We start from the raw sequence: 18124 nt of genomic DNA on the forward strand, positions 1-18124 counted from the left end.
CTGTCCTCTGTTATAGTTTGATAAGACTTGCTTTGATGGCAACATAACATTTAGCTGACACGTTTCTGGCGCAAAGCAAGGTAACATGTTCTGCACTATAAAATAAATATGCAGTTTAAAGTGTTGTTTTAGTTTATTTCCTATGGTCCATACTGATTAGATATACGGTCTATAAAACTCGTGCTACCTTCCTACTTAGACTGAGTCAAGGGGTCATCTCTTGCGTAACTCGACATGAGGAAATGTGAGATTAAAGTCACAATCTGGAGTTTTACCAATATTGTGTTTCAGTCCGTAGACAAAAAAAACTATTTCAAATCTATAAAATATTGACTGCTTTTTAAATCATATTTTGAAGATATACATTACAGACTGAAATTACATCAAAAACAGAAACAGTAGTTTTAAAAACTTATATTTTGAATTTAGGCCGTATGATATTTGTACAAACCCATAAAACATTTTTAAAGTTCTATTTGATCAAGAATTGTAAGGGCCTAGGCTATGTCATTCATCAAAATGACCACTGAGCTGCAGGAAATATCCCAGATTGCGCTTCTCACGCCTAATCAAATGCAGGAAATGTTTTTCTTACAAGAGATTCAGAATCTTCAGGACTTGTCACGATTTCAATATCCCCCATGTCCCTTTGGAAGTATTGAGCAGACCAAAGACAAGTCAGAAAAGAAAGGATGAATTTAATTTCATCTCTGTGTGTCCATGACTGTGACAAATGAGGTACAGTTCAGATACTTGTTAAATAACATATTGGACATCTGCAAAACGCATTAGATATTATGTAACTCCATAAGGAATTCAACATTCCCAACATTTCTCAAGCTTGTCAACCCTTCCTCAGTACTACAATCTGACAGACACAGGCAAGAGAACATGGTAGTTCACCCAAATCACATTTGTTTATAAGTCCTTAAGATAAATAGAATACTCTATATAGCTGTAGGCCGTCATTACTAGCCTTCTAGCAATATGGCTGAGTCTCTCTAGCCCATAGATTAGGCTACTTTCAAGGTAAGGAAAGAATGTATGTAAAGTCATTTGAGTGCAATAAGGGATAAGGAAGAAAAAGTTGGAGGCAAATTTGTAAACCAACACCAATCTGTCAAAAAGGCATTGAACTTTTAGAAAAGACTAAACAATGCATAGTAAATATTCTCAAACTGAATTAAGAATGTATTAATGTACAGTATAGCACCTTAAAATGTCTTGTGTTCAGCTGATGAACTGTTTAGATTTGATTTCTAACACCACAAGAACATGCCTTACGGTTGATGGAGTTTGGATCCAGTCTGTTGTGCGTCATAGTGTTCATTAAAGCAAAACATCGAACCTGTCAAGTCAAACAAGGGATCCCCACTCAGTTTCCCCACACTGATGACATAAAAAAAAGGTTGACCAATTGTACTTTAACAGTATGCACTGTAATCTTCTGTGGCCATTTGCAGGGAAGAACTACAGGTTGTGTGGCCTAAGGCAACACGGCAGATGTTCTTGAGTAGGACCGAAGTATTCAACTCAGAGTTTGTGAAAGGGAAGGACTAAGAGGGGGAGACATCCTCATGGGGCCCTCCTGGCTCTCTGGCAGCGGCTCCATCTCTTCTTCTCCCTTTTCCAATATGTTATCCTTTCTTGTGTCCATTTCTATAGCTACCTTGTGATTCTCATCTAATGTCCCTTCTTCACTTTCCTGCTCTTCATCTACCTTCCCTTCTTTAACCTCTTGCTCCTCATCTACCCTCTCTTCTCCAGCCTCTTGCTCCTCATCTACCCTCTCTTCTCCAGCCTCTTGCTCCTCATCTACCCTCTCTTCTCCAGCCTCCATGTCCTCTGTACCCCTGCTGTCTTCCTGCTCGAGCTCTGCTGGTGACTCTGGCTCCAGAACCTCAGGACCTAGCAGGGCCTCTCTGAGAGTACTCATCAGCTCTGACTGGGTCTCTGCCAGAGTCTTGGTCATTTCCTGGTCCCGCTGCCCAGGGACCAAGTCAGTAAGGTGGAAGGACTGTCGCAGCAGATCAGGCTGTTCCTTTAGGTAGGACAAAGCCTCCACTAGCCAGGCCACTAGCAGCTGCACTAGGTCTTTGTGTGTGGCCCCTGCTGCCCCACCCTCGGCAGCCAGCCGGGCCCAGCGGGCCAGCAAGAAACTCTGCAGCACGGGCCGCAGGCACATCTCCAGGGGCTGGAGGCGGCAGGTGCAGCCAGCGGGGACCACGGCCGGAAGGGTGCCAGTGGCACCAAGGGTGGTCAAGAAGTCCTTAGACACGTGTCCACGGTGGCCGTCCAGGATCAGCATGCCTTTGGCACTCCTGTTCTGGTCCAGCATATGTTGGCGCCACACCTGAGACTCCCACAGTGCCAACTCCTCGTCCCTGGTGAATCCCTCCACCTTGGCCTCCAGCAGGACAGAGTTGGGGAGGCCTGTGCCCTGCATCTTGGGGAGCTGCCCCTTGATTAGGACCAGGGTGCGTAGCATGGTGCCATCGGCCAGCGCTGAAAGATAGATGGTGACCAGAGGTTCCCTGGTTCCCACCAGCTGGAGAGCCTCTTCTTTATCCACTTTGGCTGGATCCGCAAGCGCCTCAATGTCTACAAAGACAGACAGCTCGTCCATGGCAGCTATGCCTGTGTGGGGCAGATTGTGGGCCTGGATGTGCTTGCGGGTGAACTTGGTGAAGGAGTTAGCGTTGTCCTCCATGGAGCGTGGCAAGCGGCAGCTGACCGTGGCAGTCCGCCCAACAGCCTGCCAGCCAAGGCTATGCTGCAGCATGAAGCTCACAGCCCAGTCATAAGAGATGCGGAAGGCGCTGCTGTGACCGTTCTGGCTGTGGATCTCAGAAGCCCTCTGAAAAAGGTTCTTCTCGTTGAGCGGCAGCTGCTGCTCTCGCTGGGCCATGACCCACTCCACCATGCGCTCCACCGCCTCTCCCTTGCCGGGTCCCCGGCCATCACGTTCCAGCTGCTTCTCCTTGTTCTTCAGACAGGCCCGGATGAGATTAGACTGGGTGGATAGCTGCTTGGCGGCTTGACGTTCCCCGCAGCACAGAGCGAACAGCACTATCCTCAGCAGACGCACAGAGAGGGTGTCCTCTCGTTCTTTTACCACCGGGCGTACTGTCGGAGGGGTGATGGGAGGGTCAGATACAGCAGGCTGCTGTTTAGACTCCCCTGCATTAACAATTTCATCAACGTCCTTGCCAAGAGCTTCAACCTCCATTTCTTCATTGTCTGTGTCTGAGCCCATGTCCTCCACTGGGGCCATTGCCTCGTCCAGGTCACTCTCCGGCCCTAAGGGACCCCACTCGCTGCTGTCGTCAAAGCGGTCTGCTCCCATGGTGTTTCTGCAGGAAAGAAAGATGAGTGGTATTTGAGGCATGACAGATAAAACATCTCAATTAATCACAATATTTTGGGGGGAGTAAATTGTGTGAAACGGCTGGAGTGTGTCTCGTAAAGTACCTCATGTCCTCCATGATGAATCCAACATTAGGGGAGCCTGTTAAAAAAGAAAGAGAGAGAGGATAAAGAGATTTAGATTTGAAAAGAAAGAGCACGCAGCTAAATGTAAGTGTTACAAACATTTCTGTTTCAGGTTGAACTATGTAGACTTTGTTTTCCCTGTCATAATGTATTATTAATATCATCCTTCACAGTTCCCCTGTCAAGCAGTCACAGACAATGACTTTGACGCTTGTATACTCATAGAGATGAAGCTAGTCTTGAATTTATTATATACTGTATGTGTTTTGGTATCACAAGAGATGATATTATTGTGTGTGAATCTACAAAACATCAAATAAATGATTGACCTGAGTGGTGGGGTGAGAAGCCATGATACTCCCAGAAGCAGCTGGGCTGCTTGCACAGGTTGGCTTTGCAAACGATGCATCCAAACACGCTCTCATGGCGCAGGTTCTTCAGATTGCAGTTCTTGCATCTCTTGGTCTTGGCGGTGAGTTTAACCAATCTGTGCCTTAGTTTATTTGGATTGCCTTGCAGGGCAACTTCTCGCACGCTCGCTAGTCCCTCTTTATTCTCAGAGTGGATGCGTGCTTGTCTCTCTGCACACTTGGCTAGCTGATGCCCTAAGCGCTTTCGAAAGTTTGCCTGGGTAAAGAGTCCGCCCTGCACCCATGACGGTGGGTTCTCTTTGCGGCTCTCCCGCAGCACTATGAAGGCATTAACTATGCTCAGGTTGACCAGGAACCAGAAGAGACTGCGCCAGTGCTTGTCTAGTGGCAGCCCTCCTAGAGGGTTGCAGGCAAGCAGCTGTTTGCAGATGTCAACTCCTCGCATATTCTCCTGCAGAAGTCGGAAGGCTAAGGGCCGCTCGATGGGGCTGAGTTCGCCCACTTTGGTTTGAGACTTCCTCCACACTGTGTCTGGCTGCCCCGGCCTGGCGTTGGTGGACAGGCAGCCCATCTCCTTGGTGTCTTTCCAGCGGGTGGCCAGCAGGGGACCCAACTGCCTCTGCAGGAAGTCCCCAGGCTTCTCCAACTTACCCTGCTCCCACAGCTCCCTGGGGAGGATGGGGCTTGGTGGAGGAAAGGAGCTAGAGGCATAAATGCCCTGGTCCAAGAGCTTCTGCATGAGAGGGGCAGAGGCCAGTGAGCTACCCAGGAAGAGCTGGTGGTGTTTCTGCTGGAGTCCCTCCACTAAGGGGGGAACGACACTGAACCCCAGCTCATTCTCCTTCTCCCTCCCCATGTGGATGAGCAGTCGGTGGCAGTAGCCCGACTTGGAGTCACACAGCAGCCACACCCCTGGTTGGGCCTTGGGGTTCCCTTTGGCTTGGCCAGCCTCCGTCTCCAGACTGGGCAGCAGGGCCCGGTCGATGGCAAGGCACCGGTTGGGTTGGTAGGCTTCCCACATGGAGTCGCCAAGGATGCTCAGCATAGGTCTAAAGAGACGCAGCCTGTCGCTGCCACTGCCCTCCCCCTCCTCCTCCTCCTCCTCCTCCATGGAGGTGAGCAGACTACCCATCCAGATGTTGTTGGAGATCTGCTGGAAGCGCTTGATGGACATGGCCCTGAAGAAGGTGTGGCAGTTGTCGTAGTGCTGCCAGGACCAGTAGTTGGCAGGCTCTGGGAGGCTCTGAAGGCCCATGAGGATACTGAGACCTATGAAGCCCTTGATCTCGTGAGCGGCAACAGGGACCCAGTCCGGGTCACGCTGCCCAAGAAACTGGCAGGTCTTGGCCTTGGCGTTGGTCTCGTTGGCGATGAGCTCCATGAGCGAGTACGGGAAGAGCAGGTTGAAGTAGTCGACAGCGTCGCTGTTTTTGTTTAAGGACTGGCGAGGACCGCAGCTCTCTGTGAAGTCGAGGATGGTTGCGGAGTTGGTGCCTCTCAGCAGAGGTTCTCTCCAGTTCTCCATTAACGCCCATTCAGACCTCCCCACTTCCACACCCCCCCCGGATTTGTCCTCCTCCTCCTCTTGGCAGAACTCAATGTCAGACTCCAGAGACTCTGTGGGGGAGGGAAGGGGATCACAGGAACAACAGTTAGTCTTCTGCTCCACACAGCCACGTTGACAACTTTACTTTTATAAACACCCTGGGCCATTTCTTATGTCAGCGCAAGTCCACTTTTACAACACCATGTGTTTGGAACGAGGGTAAAATATAACACCTTCTCAACAGGCCAGTAGTCTGAAGACAACATAAACGGCAGAGGAAAACAGATTGGTATGCAGACAGTCTCCTTGGTAAGACATTACTCCTCTGCACTTGGGTCATTTTTAGACTCCACACATTTTCCTATTTACTCTGGCACAAAACATGCTTTGGAGTGTGTCTTGATGTACAACAATCTGTCAGTTCCTGTAATGCAGGGTTCCACAAGTGGCAGCCCACAGGCCTCTTTGTTGGACATAAGACTGTAAACACACCAGCAAATCAGGGCCAGGTGATTTACATTTCCTGTTCTAATGTATTCCCACGCATAAGAGAGATAGATATGTGATCTTATACAAATGTAAGCAAGGTTTGAAATTATGTTTTAGATATTATATCCGTTTGGGCTTTGAGGTCAATTTGCAGTCTACAAATTATTTGTAATTATGTTTTGGCCCCCTGACCATCCCCTCAAGAAAAACTAAAATGGTCACGTGGCTGAATCTAGTTGATGATAGTGTGTGAACGAGCAACATGGGATGCAGCCATGTAGAGTTCTTTGACCTCATTAATGAAGAGAAGGGGAATGTGTGGTAACAAACACCTGTTGTGTGTGGTTGTGAATAAGTGTGTGGTTCATCTTTTGCCACATTACTTTTTGTAGACACACACACACACACACACACACACACACACACACACACACACACACACACACACACACACACACACACACACACACACACACACACGGCCTATACTCGCTCACCATTTCATTTTTTTTTTGTGTTTACAAGTTTGTAAAAATAGTTTTACATTAGGTAGGGCCAATAGCTTTAGTGCGACCGCATGACCAGAACATAAGGCCTTGTTCTAACCAATATAGATGTACAAATATTTATGATTTCTGGTGTGAGGGGATTTTTTACAAAGTTTCTCTCACTGTACAAATATGTCTCACTTACAATATTAGGTACAATAGGAACCATGTCTCACTGTACAATATCTGGTGTGTACCATGTCTCTCACTGTACAATATCTGGTGTGTGTCTCTCACTGTACAATATCTGGTGTGAACCATGTCTCTCACTGTACAATATCTGGTGTGAACATACAATAGGCCTCACTGTACAATATCTGAACCATGTCTCACTGTACAATATATCTCTCACTGTACAATATCAAATGTCTCACTTACAATATCTGGTGTGATGTCTCTCACTGTACAATATCTGGTTGAACCATGTCTCACTGTACAATATCTGGTGTGAACCGTCTCTCACTGTACAATATCTGGTGTGAACCATGTCTCACTGTACAATATCTGGTGTGAACCATGTCTCACTGTACAATATCTGGTGTGAACCATGTCTCACTGTACATCTGTACTCACTGTACAATATCTGGTGTGAACCATGTCTCACTGTACAATATCTCACTGTACAATATCTGTCTCTCACTGTACAATATCTGGTGTGAACCATGTCTCACTGTACAATATCTGGTGTGTACCATGTCTCTCACTGTACAATATCTGGTGTGAACATGTCTCTCACTGTACAATATCTGGTGTGAACCATGTCTCACTGTACAATATCTGGTGTGAACCATGTCTCACTGTACAATATCTGGTGTGAACCATGTCTCACTGTACAATATCTGGTGTGAACCATGTCTCACTGTACAATATCTGGTGTTTACTGTCTCTCACTGTACAATATCTGGTGTGAACCATGTCTCACTGTACAATATCTGGTGTGTACCATGTCTCACTGTACAATATCTGTACATGTCTCTCACTGTACAATATCTGGTGTGAACCATGTCTCACTGTACAATATCTGGTGTGTACTGTCTCTCACTGTACAATATCTGGTGTGTACCATGTCTCTCACTGTACAATATCTGGTGTGTACCATGTCTCACTGTACAATATCTGGTGTGAACCATGTCTCTCACTGTACAATATCTGGTGTGTACCATGTCTCTCACTGTACAATATCTGGTGTGTACTGTCTCTCACTGTACAATATCTGGTGTGAACTGTCTCTCACTGTACAATATCTGGTGTGAACCATCTCTCACTGTACAATATCTGGTGTGAACCATGTCTCACTGTACAATATCTGGTGTGAACCATGTCTCACTGTACAATATCTGGTGTGAACCATGTCTCACTGTACAATATCTGGTGTGAACCATCTCTCACTGTACAATATCTGGTGTGAACCATGTCTCACTGTACAATATCTGGTGTGAACCATGTCTCTCACTGTACAATATCTGGTGTCTGTCTCACTGTACAATATCTGTGTGAACCATGTACAATATCTGGTGTCTGTCTCTCACTGTACAATATCACTGTACTGTACAATATCTGGTGTGAATGTCTCTCACTGTACAATATCTCATGTCTCTCACTGTACAATATCTGGTGTGTACTGTCTCTCACCATCTGGTGTACATGTCTCTCACTGTACAATATCTGGTGTGAACTGTCTCTCACTGTACAATATCTGTGTGTGTCTCTCACTGTGCACTGTCTCACTGTACAATATCTGGTGTGTACATGTCTCTCACTGTCATCTGTACTGTCTCTCACTGTACAATATCTGGTGTGTACTGTCTCTCACTGTACAATATCTGGTGTGTACTGTCTCTCACTGTACAATATCTGGTGTGAACCATGTCTCTCACTGTACAATATCTGGTGTGAACCATGTCTCTCACTGTACAATATCTGGTGTGAACCATGTCTCTCACTGTACAATATCTGGTGTGAACCATGTCTCACTGTACAATATCTGGTGTGAACCATGTCTCTCACTGTACAATATCTGGTGTGAACCATGTCTCACTGTACAATATCTGGTGTGAACCATGTCTCACTGTACAATATCTGGTGTGAACCATGTCTCACTGTACAATATCTGGTGTGAACCATGTCTCACTGTACAATATCTGTGTCTCTCACTGTACAATATCTGGTGTGAACCATGTCTCACTGTACAATATCTGTGTGAACCATGTCTCACTGTACAATATCTGTCTCACTGTACAATATCTGGTGTGAACCATGTCTCACTGTACAATATCTGGTGTGAACCATGTCTCACTGTACAATATCTGGTGTGAACCATGTCTCACTGTACAATATCTGGTGTGAACCATGTCTCACTGTACAATATCTGGTGTGAACCATGTCTCACTGTACAATATCTGGTGTGAACCATGTCTCTCACTGTACAATATCTGGTGTGAACCATGTCTCACTGTACAATATCTGGTGTGAACCATGTCTCACTGTACAATATCTGGTGTGAACCATGTCTCACTGTACAATATCTGGTGTGAACAATATCTGTGAACCATGTCTCACTGTACAATATGTGAACCTCTCACTGTACAATATCTGGTGTGAACCATGTCTCACTGTACAATATGTACCGTCTCTCACTGTACAATATCTGGTGTGAACCATGTCTCACTGTACAATATCTGGTGTGAACCATGTCTCACTGTACAATATCTGGTGTGAACCATGTCTCACTGTACAATATCTGGTGTGAACCATGTCTCTCACTGTACAATATCTGGTGTGTACAATATCATGTCTCTCAATATCTGTACAATATCTGTCTCTCACTGTACAATATCTGGTGTGAACCATGTCTCACTGTACAATATCTGGTGTGAACCATGTCTCACTGTACAATATCTGGTGTGAACCATGTCTCTCACTGTACAATATCTGGTGTGAACCATGTCTCACTGTACAATATCTGGTGTGTACCATCTCTCACTGTACAATATCTGGTGTGTACCATCTCTCACTGTACAATATCTGGTGTGAACCATGTCTCACTGTTCAATAATCCTACCATGTCTTTCAGTGTTCACAAGGGGAGATAAGCTCAACACCTTGTGCAATAAAACATTTGGCATCAGGCCAAGTTAAACAACGAAGCAAATAACGACAGCAACCCACCACAACTAGATGTCAAATCATGGGGCTCTTTTGCTGGCACATTTTGCACAAAATGTCACCATGAATAGATACATTTTGTTAGGGTGTTGCCATCCTGGTTCTACGTTATAGTACATTTCATGAATAAGATTAATGGTGTATAAATGTTCATGTCTAAATGCTTATGCATTGTACGTAGTAGTATACACTTTATAAATTGTGCTAGCAATTTCAAAACATTTTCTAAACTGCAAATATAAAGCATATTTCTCCTTCCATGGTAAAACTGACATGCAAAGGCTATCGGTTTGGAGTTCTGTGGGGAGCTTGAAGACACCTACTGTTTGGTGTACAGGTGCTGGAGCCGTGACTTGGGTCCTGGGCCAGGTGCTTGGCCATAAGGTCCCCTGTCTGAGAGCTGAAGTCACAGAGCTCACACCGCAGCTTCAAATAGCTGTGTGGAACAGAGGGAAAGAAGGTTGGAACGTGTCTCTAGTAACTGGCAAGGCAAAAAAGATTAAAAACACAGTGGAAAAGGTGTCCATTACCAAGGGGGAGGCCGCTTGTGCAGGGGGACCCGGTTGGTTTTCATACGTGGTGCATGATTTCTGCAACAAGAGAAATTAACACTATCAAACTGTCCAAGTCATCTATGATCAATGAATGAACCATTGTTTCCTTGACTAATAAAACATGATCTATATTGAAGCTTGACTCACGTAATCATGTGGTCTGCGTAGGAGCGCGAACAGCAGGTGCTGTAGGGGCACACAGCACAGTGGACGAAGGTGGGGTAGTGGTCGGGGAAGCTGGGTACGTCTGAGCTGCACTCCATGCACCGCTGCTTGACTAGAGACACACTGTAGAGGTCACACAGAGGTCAGACACTTCAGCCACAATATATGCATTTATACATCACCCTGGCTGTGAGCCAACCCTCCAAGGGTGTTTCAGGGAGAGTTGGGATATGCAAAAAATAACGTATTTCCAACTCACACACACGTATTAATACACATGTGTACATGTGTGAAAAATAACAAACACCCACCAAATGATGATTATGTTTATACATGCTCTCAGAGGGCAAGCTAGCGCTACTGTCACACTTCTCAATCAAAAACTAAGTCTGAGATTAATGATAGAAGAGCTCCTGGGATTTGTAGTCGCTCCATGTACAACAATATGACTTTTACTCACCTCCGTTTCTGAAACTTGGTGAGCAGGTCCAACTGCTTGATGGATTTCCTCATGGTGGTTCTGGTTGTTTGTGGAGGTGGTTTGGACTGATGTTGTAGTTTATGTTGTATGTTTGTGTAGGTCTGGCCCGCCTGAGGAGTGGGGCCTGTCGTCTTATAGTCCATAGGTACATTCTTGGGCAACTGTCCCTTGTGGTGGGAATATGCCCTGATGGTCACCTAAGTACACAGACAAGAATAGAACACAGTGTTTAACCCCATTCTACGTATGAATACTATACCTATACTAATATAACTCTTCTTGATCTAGGACATGCATTTCTTTTTGGTTAACCTTGTCCAACAAGTAAATTGCCTGAATCTCTACGCTCTTAGAAAAAAGGGTTCCAAAAGGGTTTTTCGGCTATCCCCATAGGAGAACCCTTTTGGTTTCCATGTAGAACCCTTATTTTGGGTTCCAATGTTGAACCCCCTGTAAGGATTCTACATGGAACCAAAAAAGGTTCTTCAAAGGTTCTCCTATGGGAATAGCAGAAAGCACCTTTTCTACTAAGAGTGTAGATAAAGTGGCAAGACATTTCTCTGTGGATGATGTCACTTTGTGGCACAAGTAAGAGAAGGTCTAATCAGTGAAATGAAGCTGTTCATAAACTCACTTTAGTCCCAGGTTGGAGCCCCTCCAGCTGCTTGGGTTTGCGGAAGGTCCTGTGGCTGTGGGTTTTGTGCTCCATCCTGTCAGTGGCAGAGAGGAACTGCAAACGGCACTTGTTGCAGTGACTCGCTCTACTGGCCTGAAAAATCAAGAGTTGGGTTCAGCGTTTCAGGGATATACATAAACTGCAGAAGAAATTGTGATCTCGTTTTGTCTTTGTACAAGAGTTTACAAAACACTTTTTCTTGCAACGCCTACTTTGCAGTATCACTGCCTTTATAAAACATATGGGACCGGTTTCCCAGACCCAAATTAATCCTAGTCCTGGACTAAATACACACTTACAATGAAGATTCTCTGTTGAGATTGGTGTTTAATCTAAGACTAGGTATAATATGAGTGTGGGAAACCAGGCCATAAATACTTTTTTGCACTTTAAGAAAATACCTTCCTTTAAGTAAATTCTTTACAACAGTTTTAAATGGGAACGATGCTTACTTTTTTATGGTCCTTTGTGGCTTAGTTGGTAGAGCATGGGACTTGCAACACCAGGGTTGTGGGTTTGATTCCCACGGGGGACCAGTATGAGAAAATGTATGCACTCACTACTGTAAATTGTTCTGGATAAGAGCGTCTGCTAAATGACATAAAATGTAATGGGCCTGGGTTGTTCCTCTACCTGGTGTCGTATGTAATGCTGCTGGTAGGAGTTGGGGCTCTTGAACACCTTCAGGCAGTAGACACACAGCTGGTTGCATGTCTTTGCATGATTGGTACAGAAGTGGTTGTACACATCAGAAAAGAAAGAAGACCGGTACCGACACACCTTGAAAAGAAGAAGGGATGGGACTTCAGGAAGGTGTGGTTCTGAGAGGAAATGGAAAGGCCAGCATTTATTATATCCTGTTTAACTGGAGGTGAAAGGTTACCAACCTGGCAAATATAGGGCATCTCTCCTGGTTTGTGGGTGTTCTTCATGTGATGCAGGAACACTGGCTCACTCTCAAACGCCCACTCACAGATCTTACAACAAGCTGCACGGTCAATAGAGAAAACGAATCACAAATCCTACATCAAATGCAACTTAGTTTAATCATAAGAAAATATATCTCACAGGATGCATATTTAACAACAGGTGAATATGTAAGTATGGTAATGTGAGGGTGTACTGGAAGACTGAGTGGGCCCGTGGGCATTCTCCACATGGTACTGGAGCTGGGCGCTGGTAGAGAACTGGCGGAAGCAGTGCTGGCAGGAGGTCAGTTGGTCCACCCATTTAGTCATCTCTGGGTGCTGCTTCATGTGGTCCATCAGCCTGCCGATCACGCACACACAGTTAACATCCTTCCATCAATTGAGATTTGCATTTGCATAGTTCTAACACTTGAATAAGTGGTCCAGATACTTTTGTGGCAACATATCACATGCAAACATTTGATTGATACTTCTACCCCTAAATGTTGTCATTTCAAATCAATTTATGGTCAGCCTGTATGTGTACATACTGTGTGTGTATCTGGAGCAGGGGACCCCATCCTCACCTAATGTTGCTATTGGACCTCTTGGGACAGATGACACATTTGAAGGAATAGTTCAGCTTCGTGGGCTGACTGTCGACCAGGGACTGTTGGCCTGCGAAGTGGCCATAGTAGAAATCATCCACTAGCATAACCACCTTAGGCGGAGGGTCTGGGTTGGAGCTGGGAGCCAGTTCTGGCAGGGGGTTCTGAGTGCCACTGCTGCTTGAAGGCCCAGCAGTAATGACCAGGTCTGGACAGCAGAACTGGGAAGGGGGAATTCAATACAGTTTAAATTGCCATCATTCTCATCATTACTAGTGGTGAATGTTCATTGTTTAATATCTGGAATGTTCTATGGTGCATATGATTAAGCTTCTTACACACATATGTCCTTGAAGTGCTTCTTGCATTTTGAATTGGGCTCCACATCGGGGGCATATCTTTACCTCCCGATCAACTGTAAAACAAACAGAACAGGGAAACATTTGCCCGATGTTCTGTTCAGCGACATTTTTACACTTAGAACCAGCGAGGGAATATGATAATGAGCAATAGATCTGATATGGATGTAATCACTGTACCTTTGGTGTTGCCCTGTGTCAGGGGCGTGGCCACAGGTACATTGGCCTGGCTATTGCTCTTGACGATCTGCAGAAGCTGCGATTGGAGAGCGACTGGGACTTGGTTCCATTTCACTATAGCACAAAGGAAAGCAGGGGATGTTCAACAGATGTCACTATAGAGACAAAAGCTGTACTTCATTGAATTTAGACCCACCCATAAAATAAGAATTTACAAATCTGAGGCTGTGAGGAAGTGTTGAGTAGAGTGGGCCGGGTGCCCATGGTGCTAGCCGTGGTGGTGAGGGGGGCGTGACTGGACCCGCGGATGGTGAGGGTGGCAGGGATTTGCATAGTGGCAAAGGTGCTGGGCACCGCCTGCCGTAAAACACCACTGGGGCCAGCAGTGGGCCTAATCTGTGCAGGCTGGGTCACAACCTGAGGCATCCCCATAGACGGAGCAAAGAACTGCCCTCCAGGTCCTACCATAGGAGAGAGGGCTGTTAACAAAATGGTGTTACTATACCATTGGGACCCCTGTATTTCTATTGTAGCTCTGTGAAAACAGCACTGGATAAAGATGCTGAAATTAAAGATATAAAGTTATAAAATTACCAGAGAGTAGGGTGATGGGTCGAATCATCTGGCCTTGCTGTAAATTCAGAACTATCCCCATAGGGTTCTGCCCAGGCCTGACGTTTCGGACCGGGAAACCCTGTGAGATATAGTAGATATAGTAATGAGATGAAGTTAAATACATTCTTAAATGCATTCCACCTCGCTGAGCTGAACCAAAGCAGGTCAGAGAAGATCCATGAGCACTGATGCAGTCCGTACCTGGGTGAAGTAGATCTGCTGGGCATTGGCCGGGCCGGCACCAGGGTTAACAGCTGTGGGCAGTAGCATGGTGCTCAGACCTGTAGGGGTTTGGATCTGGATCAGCTGTTGTCCCTGGACCATGCCAGATGGTACCAGAGAGGGCATACCAGGGACTCCCGTGGGGACCATCAATTGAGGTAACACCGATGATGACACAGGAGCTGAGGGACACAGAGGAAGGGGGACAACCTAGTGGTTAGTGTCCAGGGCGGGATCTGAACTCAGGTCTACCAAGGGAGAAACCAATGTCTTGACTGTTAGACCAAGAGGACGTTCCCCCTTTGCTGAGAATGACACTGATTTTGATGTCGTAGGCAGGGGCTACCTCATCACGAGACCATGAGCCACTCATGTCTGCTACAACAGCTTCAGTCCTCGGTTCTATATTATAATCAGTGTTGCCACTTTAAAAAGGAGCAGTTTGTGCATTCTCTTTAGTTTCCAACTCTGAGGTGTATAACACATGTATAAATACTCCTGTACAATCAAATAATGAAAATCAATTCCTGAGCTTTTCCTGTGTTTCTGAAAGTAACGACAGCTGTTTTAACCTTTGGGCAGTGTGCGTTTGAGACACCATCCTTCCCCCCAAAACATCAACTCACGTGCTCTAGTGGTACGCTGCAAGACAGAGGAGGAGGACAGGATTGTGTTGGAAACCGTTGCCGGGACACGTTGTGCAGCTGAGGGAGTGAGGGAGGGTATGCTGGGAATTGGAGTCTCTCGGGATGTCGAGGAGAAAAAGGAGGCTTCACAGACTGCAGGAAACACACAATGGCATAAACAGCAAGGTACAGTTAACCTACATGAGAATTAGCATCCATTCTCCTGTGTTTTTATTTGATCTGACCTAGTATTGATTCTGAGCTGTTTTTTTCAGTTTCTTATTCTGTATTTCTTACTTCTTGACCATTGATATTGAATATTCCATTGTTGAGGAAAAACTTGCAAATAAGCATTTCACTGTACTATTTACCCTTGTTGTATCCTGTGCACAGGACAAATAAACTTTGATTTTATTCACCTTCACAGCATAGTCCTATGCCAGGGGTGTCAAACTTATTCCATGGAGGGCCTAGTGTCTGCTGTTTTTTTGTGTTTCCTTTCAATTAAGACCTAGACAACCAGGTGAGGGGAGTTCCTTACTAATTACTGACCCTAATTCATCAATCGAATCGAACTACACCGACTGTTCCCGACACTCGTCGTATGTGGCAGGGCTTGCAAACCATTACAGACTACAAAGGGAAGCACAGCCGAGAGCTGCCCAGTGACATGAGCCTACCAGACGAGCTAAATAACTTCTATGCTCGCTTCGAGGCAAATAACACTGAAACATGCATGAGAGCATCAACTGTTCCGGATGACTGTGTGATCACGCTCTCCGCAGCCGATGTGAGTAAGACCTACAAACAGGTCAACATTCACAAGGCCGCTGGGCCAGACGATTACCAGGACGTGTACTCTGAGCATGAGCTGACCAACTGGCAAGTGTCTTCACTGACATTTTCAAACTCTCCCTGTCTGAGTCTGTAATACCAACATGTTTCATGCAGACCACCATAGTCCCTGTGCCCAAGAACACTAAGGTAACCTGCCTAAATGACTACCGACCCGTAGCACTCATGTCTGTAGCCATTAAATGCTTTGAAAGTTGGTCATGGCCCACATCAACACCATCATCCCAGAAACCCTAGACCTACTCCAATTTGCATACCGCACCAACAGATCCACAGATGATGCAATCTCTATTGCACTCCACACTGCCCATTCCCACCTGGACAAAAGGAACACGTATGTGAGAATGCTGTTCATTGACTACAGCCCAGCATTCAACACCATAGTGCCCTCAAAACTCATCACTAAGCTAAGGACCCTGGGACTAAACAGCTCCCTCTGCAACTGGATCCTAGACTTCCAGACAGGCCACCCCCAGGTGGTAAGGGTAGATTACACATCCACCACGCTGATCCTCAACATTTTTGCATCACTGCCTGGTATGGCAACTGCTTGGCCTCCGACCGCAAGGCACTTCAGAGGGTAGTGCGTACGGCCCAGCCAAGCTTCCTGCTATCCAGGATCTCTATACCAGGCGGTGTCAGAAGAAGGCCCTAAAAATCGTCAAAAACTCCACCCACCCTAGTCATAGACTGTTCTCTCTGCTACAGCACAGCAAGTGGTACCGGAGCGCCAAGTCTAGGTCCAAGAGGCTTCTAAACAGCTTCTACCCCCAAGCCATAAGACTCCTGAACAGCTAATCAAATGGCTACCCAGATACCCCCGCTACTACTCTGTTATTATCTATGCATAGCCACTTAACAACCCTACCTGCATGTACATAATTATGTCAATTACCTCGACACCGGTGCCCCAGCACATTGACACATTGTACCGGTACCCCCTTTTGCCCGAGATGGCATAGCAGTTCAGACGTCTTTTGTCCTCGTCTTGTCGTGTCCTGTATATATATATATATTTACATCTTTTTTTCACGTACATTTTATTTATTTTCCATCAACTCATCTTCAAAACACTGTCCTGCAACCCGCCTCACCAATTTATATGTATAAATAAGTATTATTTACCTCAAATCTGCAATCCTCCAAGAAGCTAGCCAGAAGCTAGCCAGAAACTCCAAGAAGCATTCCAGAAACTAACCAGAATCTAGCCAGGAGCTAGATAGAAGCTAATCAGAAGCTAGTTCAGAAGCTAGTTAGCTTCTTTACTGGCAAATCGTTAGTATTCAGCTAACCACGGTTTGTGGTCATCAGCTATCCTTTAGCTCGAAAATCTATCGCCAGTTTTGTAAGGCGCAGCGCGGCTCGGAACGGAACATACTGGACCATTTTTTCTCTCCATGTCCTTGGATTTCAACTGCTCTCTGGACATTCATTCCCGGATCTCACAGCTAGCTAGCTGCTATCCGTGTGTCTATCTGCTCTTGTCGATTCCGGAGCAAACATCAATTACTCCGGAGCTAGCCAGCTCCGTCAATCACTCCTGAGCTCCGTCAATCACTCCTGGGCTGCAGTCACCTATCCGGACCCGTTTTACTGCCTACGCGGAGCCCCACCGGGCCTTCACAACTGGACTGCCGACGTTATCTACCCGAAGGAGATCCGGCTGGCTCCTTCGTCGCGACGTTACCTGAACGCCCATCTGCGGCCTGCTAACCGTTAGCTGTCTTACCGGCTGCTCTCAGAATAGACAATCGGACAATTTATTTATTATTTTATTATTATTATTATTATGTTTGTTTCTTTGGGCCTCTATAACTATATCTATTGTTTTTATTTTATTTTTGTTGTTGTGTGATTTGGACTAATCCCCTCTACCACACGGAACCCCACTAATCTACTGACGGAACGCAAGAGGTGGCTAACAACAGACCTCCATCCTATGCTAGCTTGCTACCGATGTCCTGGCTAGCTGTCTAAATCGCCGTGACCCCCAAACCAACCACTCCACTCACTGGACTCTTTTGATCACTCGACTAAGGATGCCTCTCCTTAATGTCAATATGTCTTGTCCATTGCTGTTCTGGTTAGTGTTTATTGGCTTATTTCACTGTAGAGCCTCTAGTCCTGCTCACTATACCTTATCCAATTTATTAGTTCCACCACCCACACATGCAATGACATCTCCTGGTTTCAATAATGTTTCTAGAGACAATATCTCTCTCTTCATCACTCAATACCTAGGTTTACCTCCACTGTATTCACAT

The 18124-nt window shown here is 45.9% G+C and overlaps 1 protein-coding gene across 3 annotated transcripts; it reads right to left on the reverse strand.

Annotated features, from left to right (window-relative positions):
* Window positions 1-678: 678 nt before the first annotated feature.
* pogzb (pogo transposable element derived with ZNF domain b) lies at window positions 679-17086 on the reverse strand. Of its 3 annotated transcripts, XM_052506322.1 has the most exons (18): window positions 15006-17086; window positions 14359-14561; window positions 14137-14236; window positions 13758-14003; window positions 13543-13656; window positions 13342-13418; window positions 12983-13224; window positions 12611-12756; window positions 12375-12475; window positions 12121-12267; window positions 11446-11580; window positions 10791-11008; window positions 10313-10453; window positions 10142-10201; window positions 9935-10047; window positions 3822-5480; window positions 3472-3508; window positions 679-3353 (listed from the first exon to the last, which is right to left on the reverse strand). In XM_052506322.1, the coding sequence occupies exons 2-18, from the start codon at window positions 14527-14529 to the stop codon at window positions 1529-1531; spliced, it is 5532 nt and encodes a 1843-aa protein (XP_052362282.1). In that variant the 5' UTR covers window positions 14530-14561; window positions 15006-17086; the 3' UTR covers window positions 679-1528. The 3 variants fall into 3 exon arrangements, with proteins under 3 accessions (XP_052362282.1, XP_052362283.1, XP_052362285.1); XM_052506323.1 differs by lacking the exons at window positions 14137-14236; window positions 14359-14561; window positions 15006-17086 and having other exon boundaries at window positions 13739-13866; XM_052506325.1 differs by lacking the exons at window positions 14137-14236; window positions 14359-14561; window positions 15006-17086 and having other exon boundaries at window positions 13346-13418; window positions 13758-13793.
* Between the last annotated feature and the right edge of the window lie 1038 nt (window positions 17087-18124).

This window comes from Oncorhynchus keta, unplaced genomic scaffold (assembly GCF_023373465.1).
Source record: "Oncorhynchus keta strain PuntledgeMale-10-30-2019 unplaced genomic scaffold, Oket_V2 Un_contig_25821_pilon_pilon, whole genome shotgun sequence".
Lineage (NCBI taxonomy): Eukaryota > Metazoa > Chordata > Actinopteri > Salmoniformes > Salmonidae > Oncorhynchus > Oncorhynchus keta.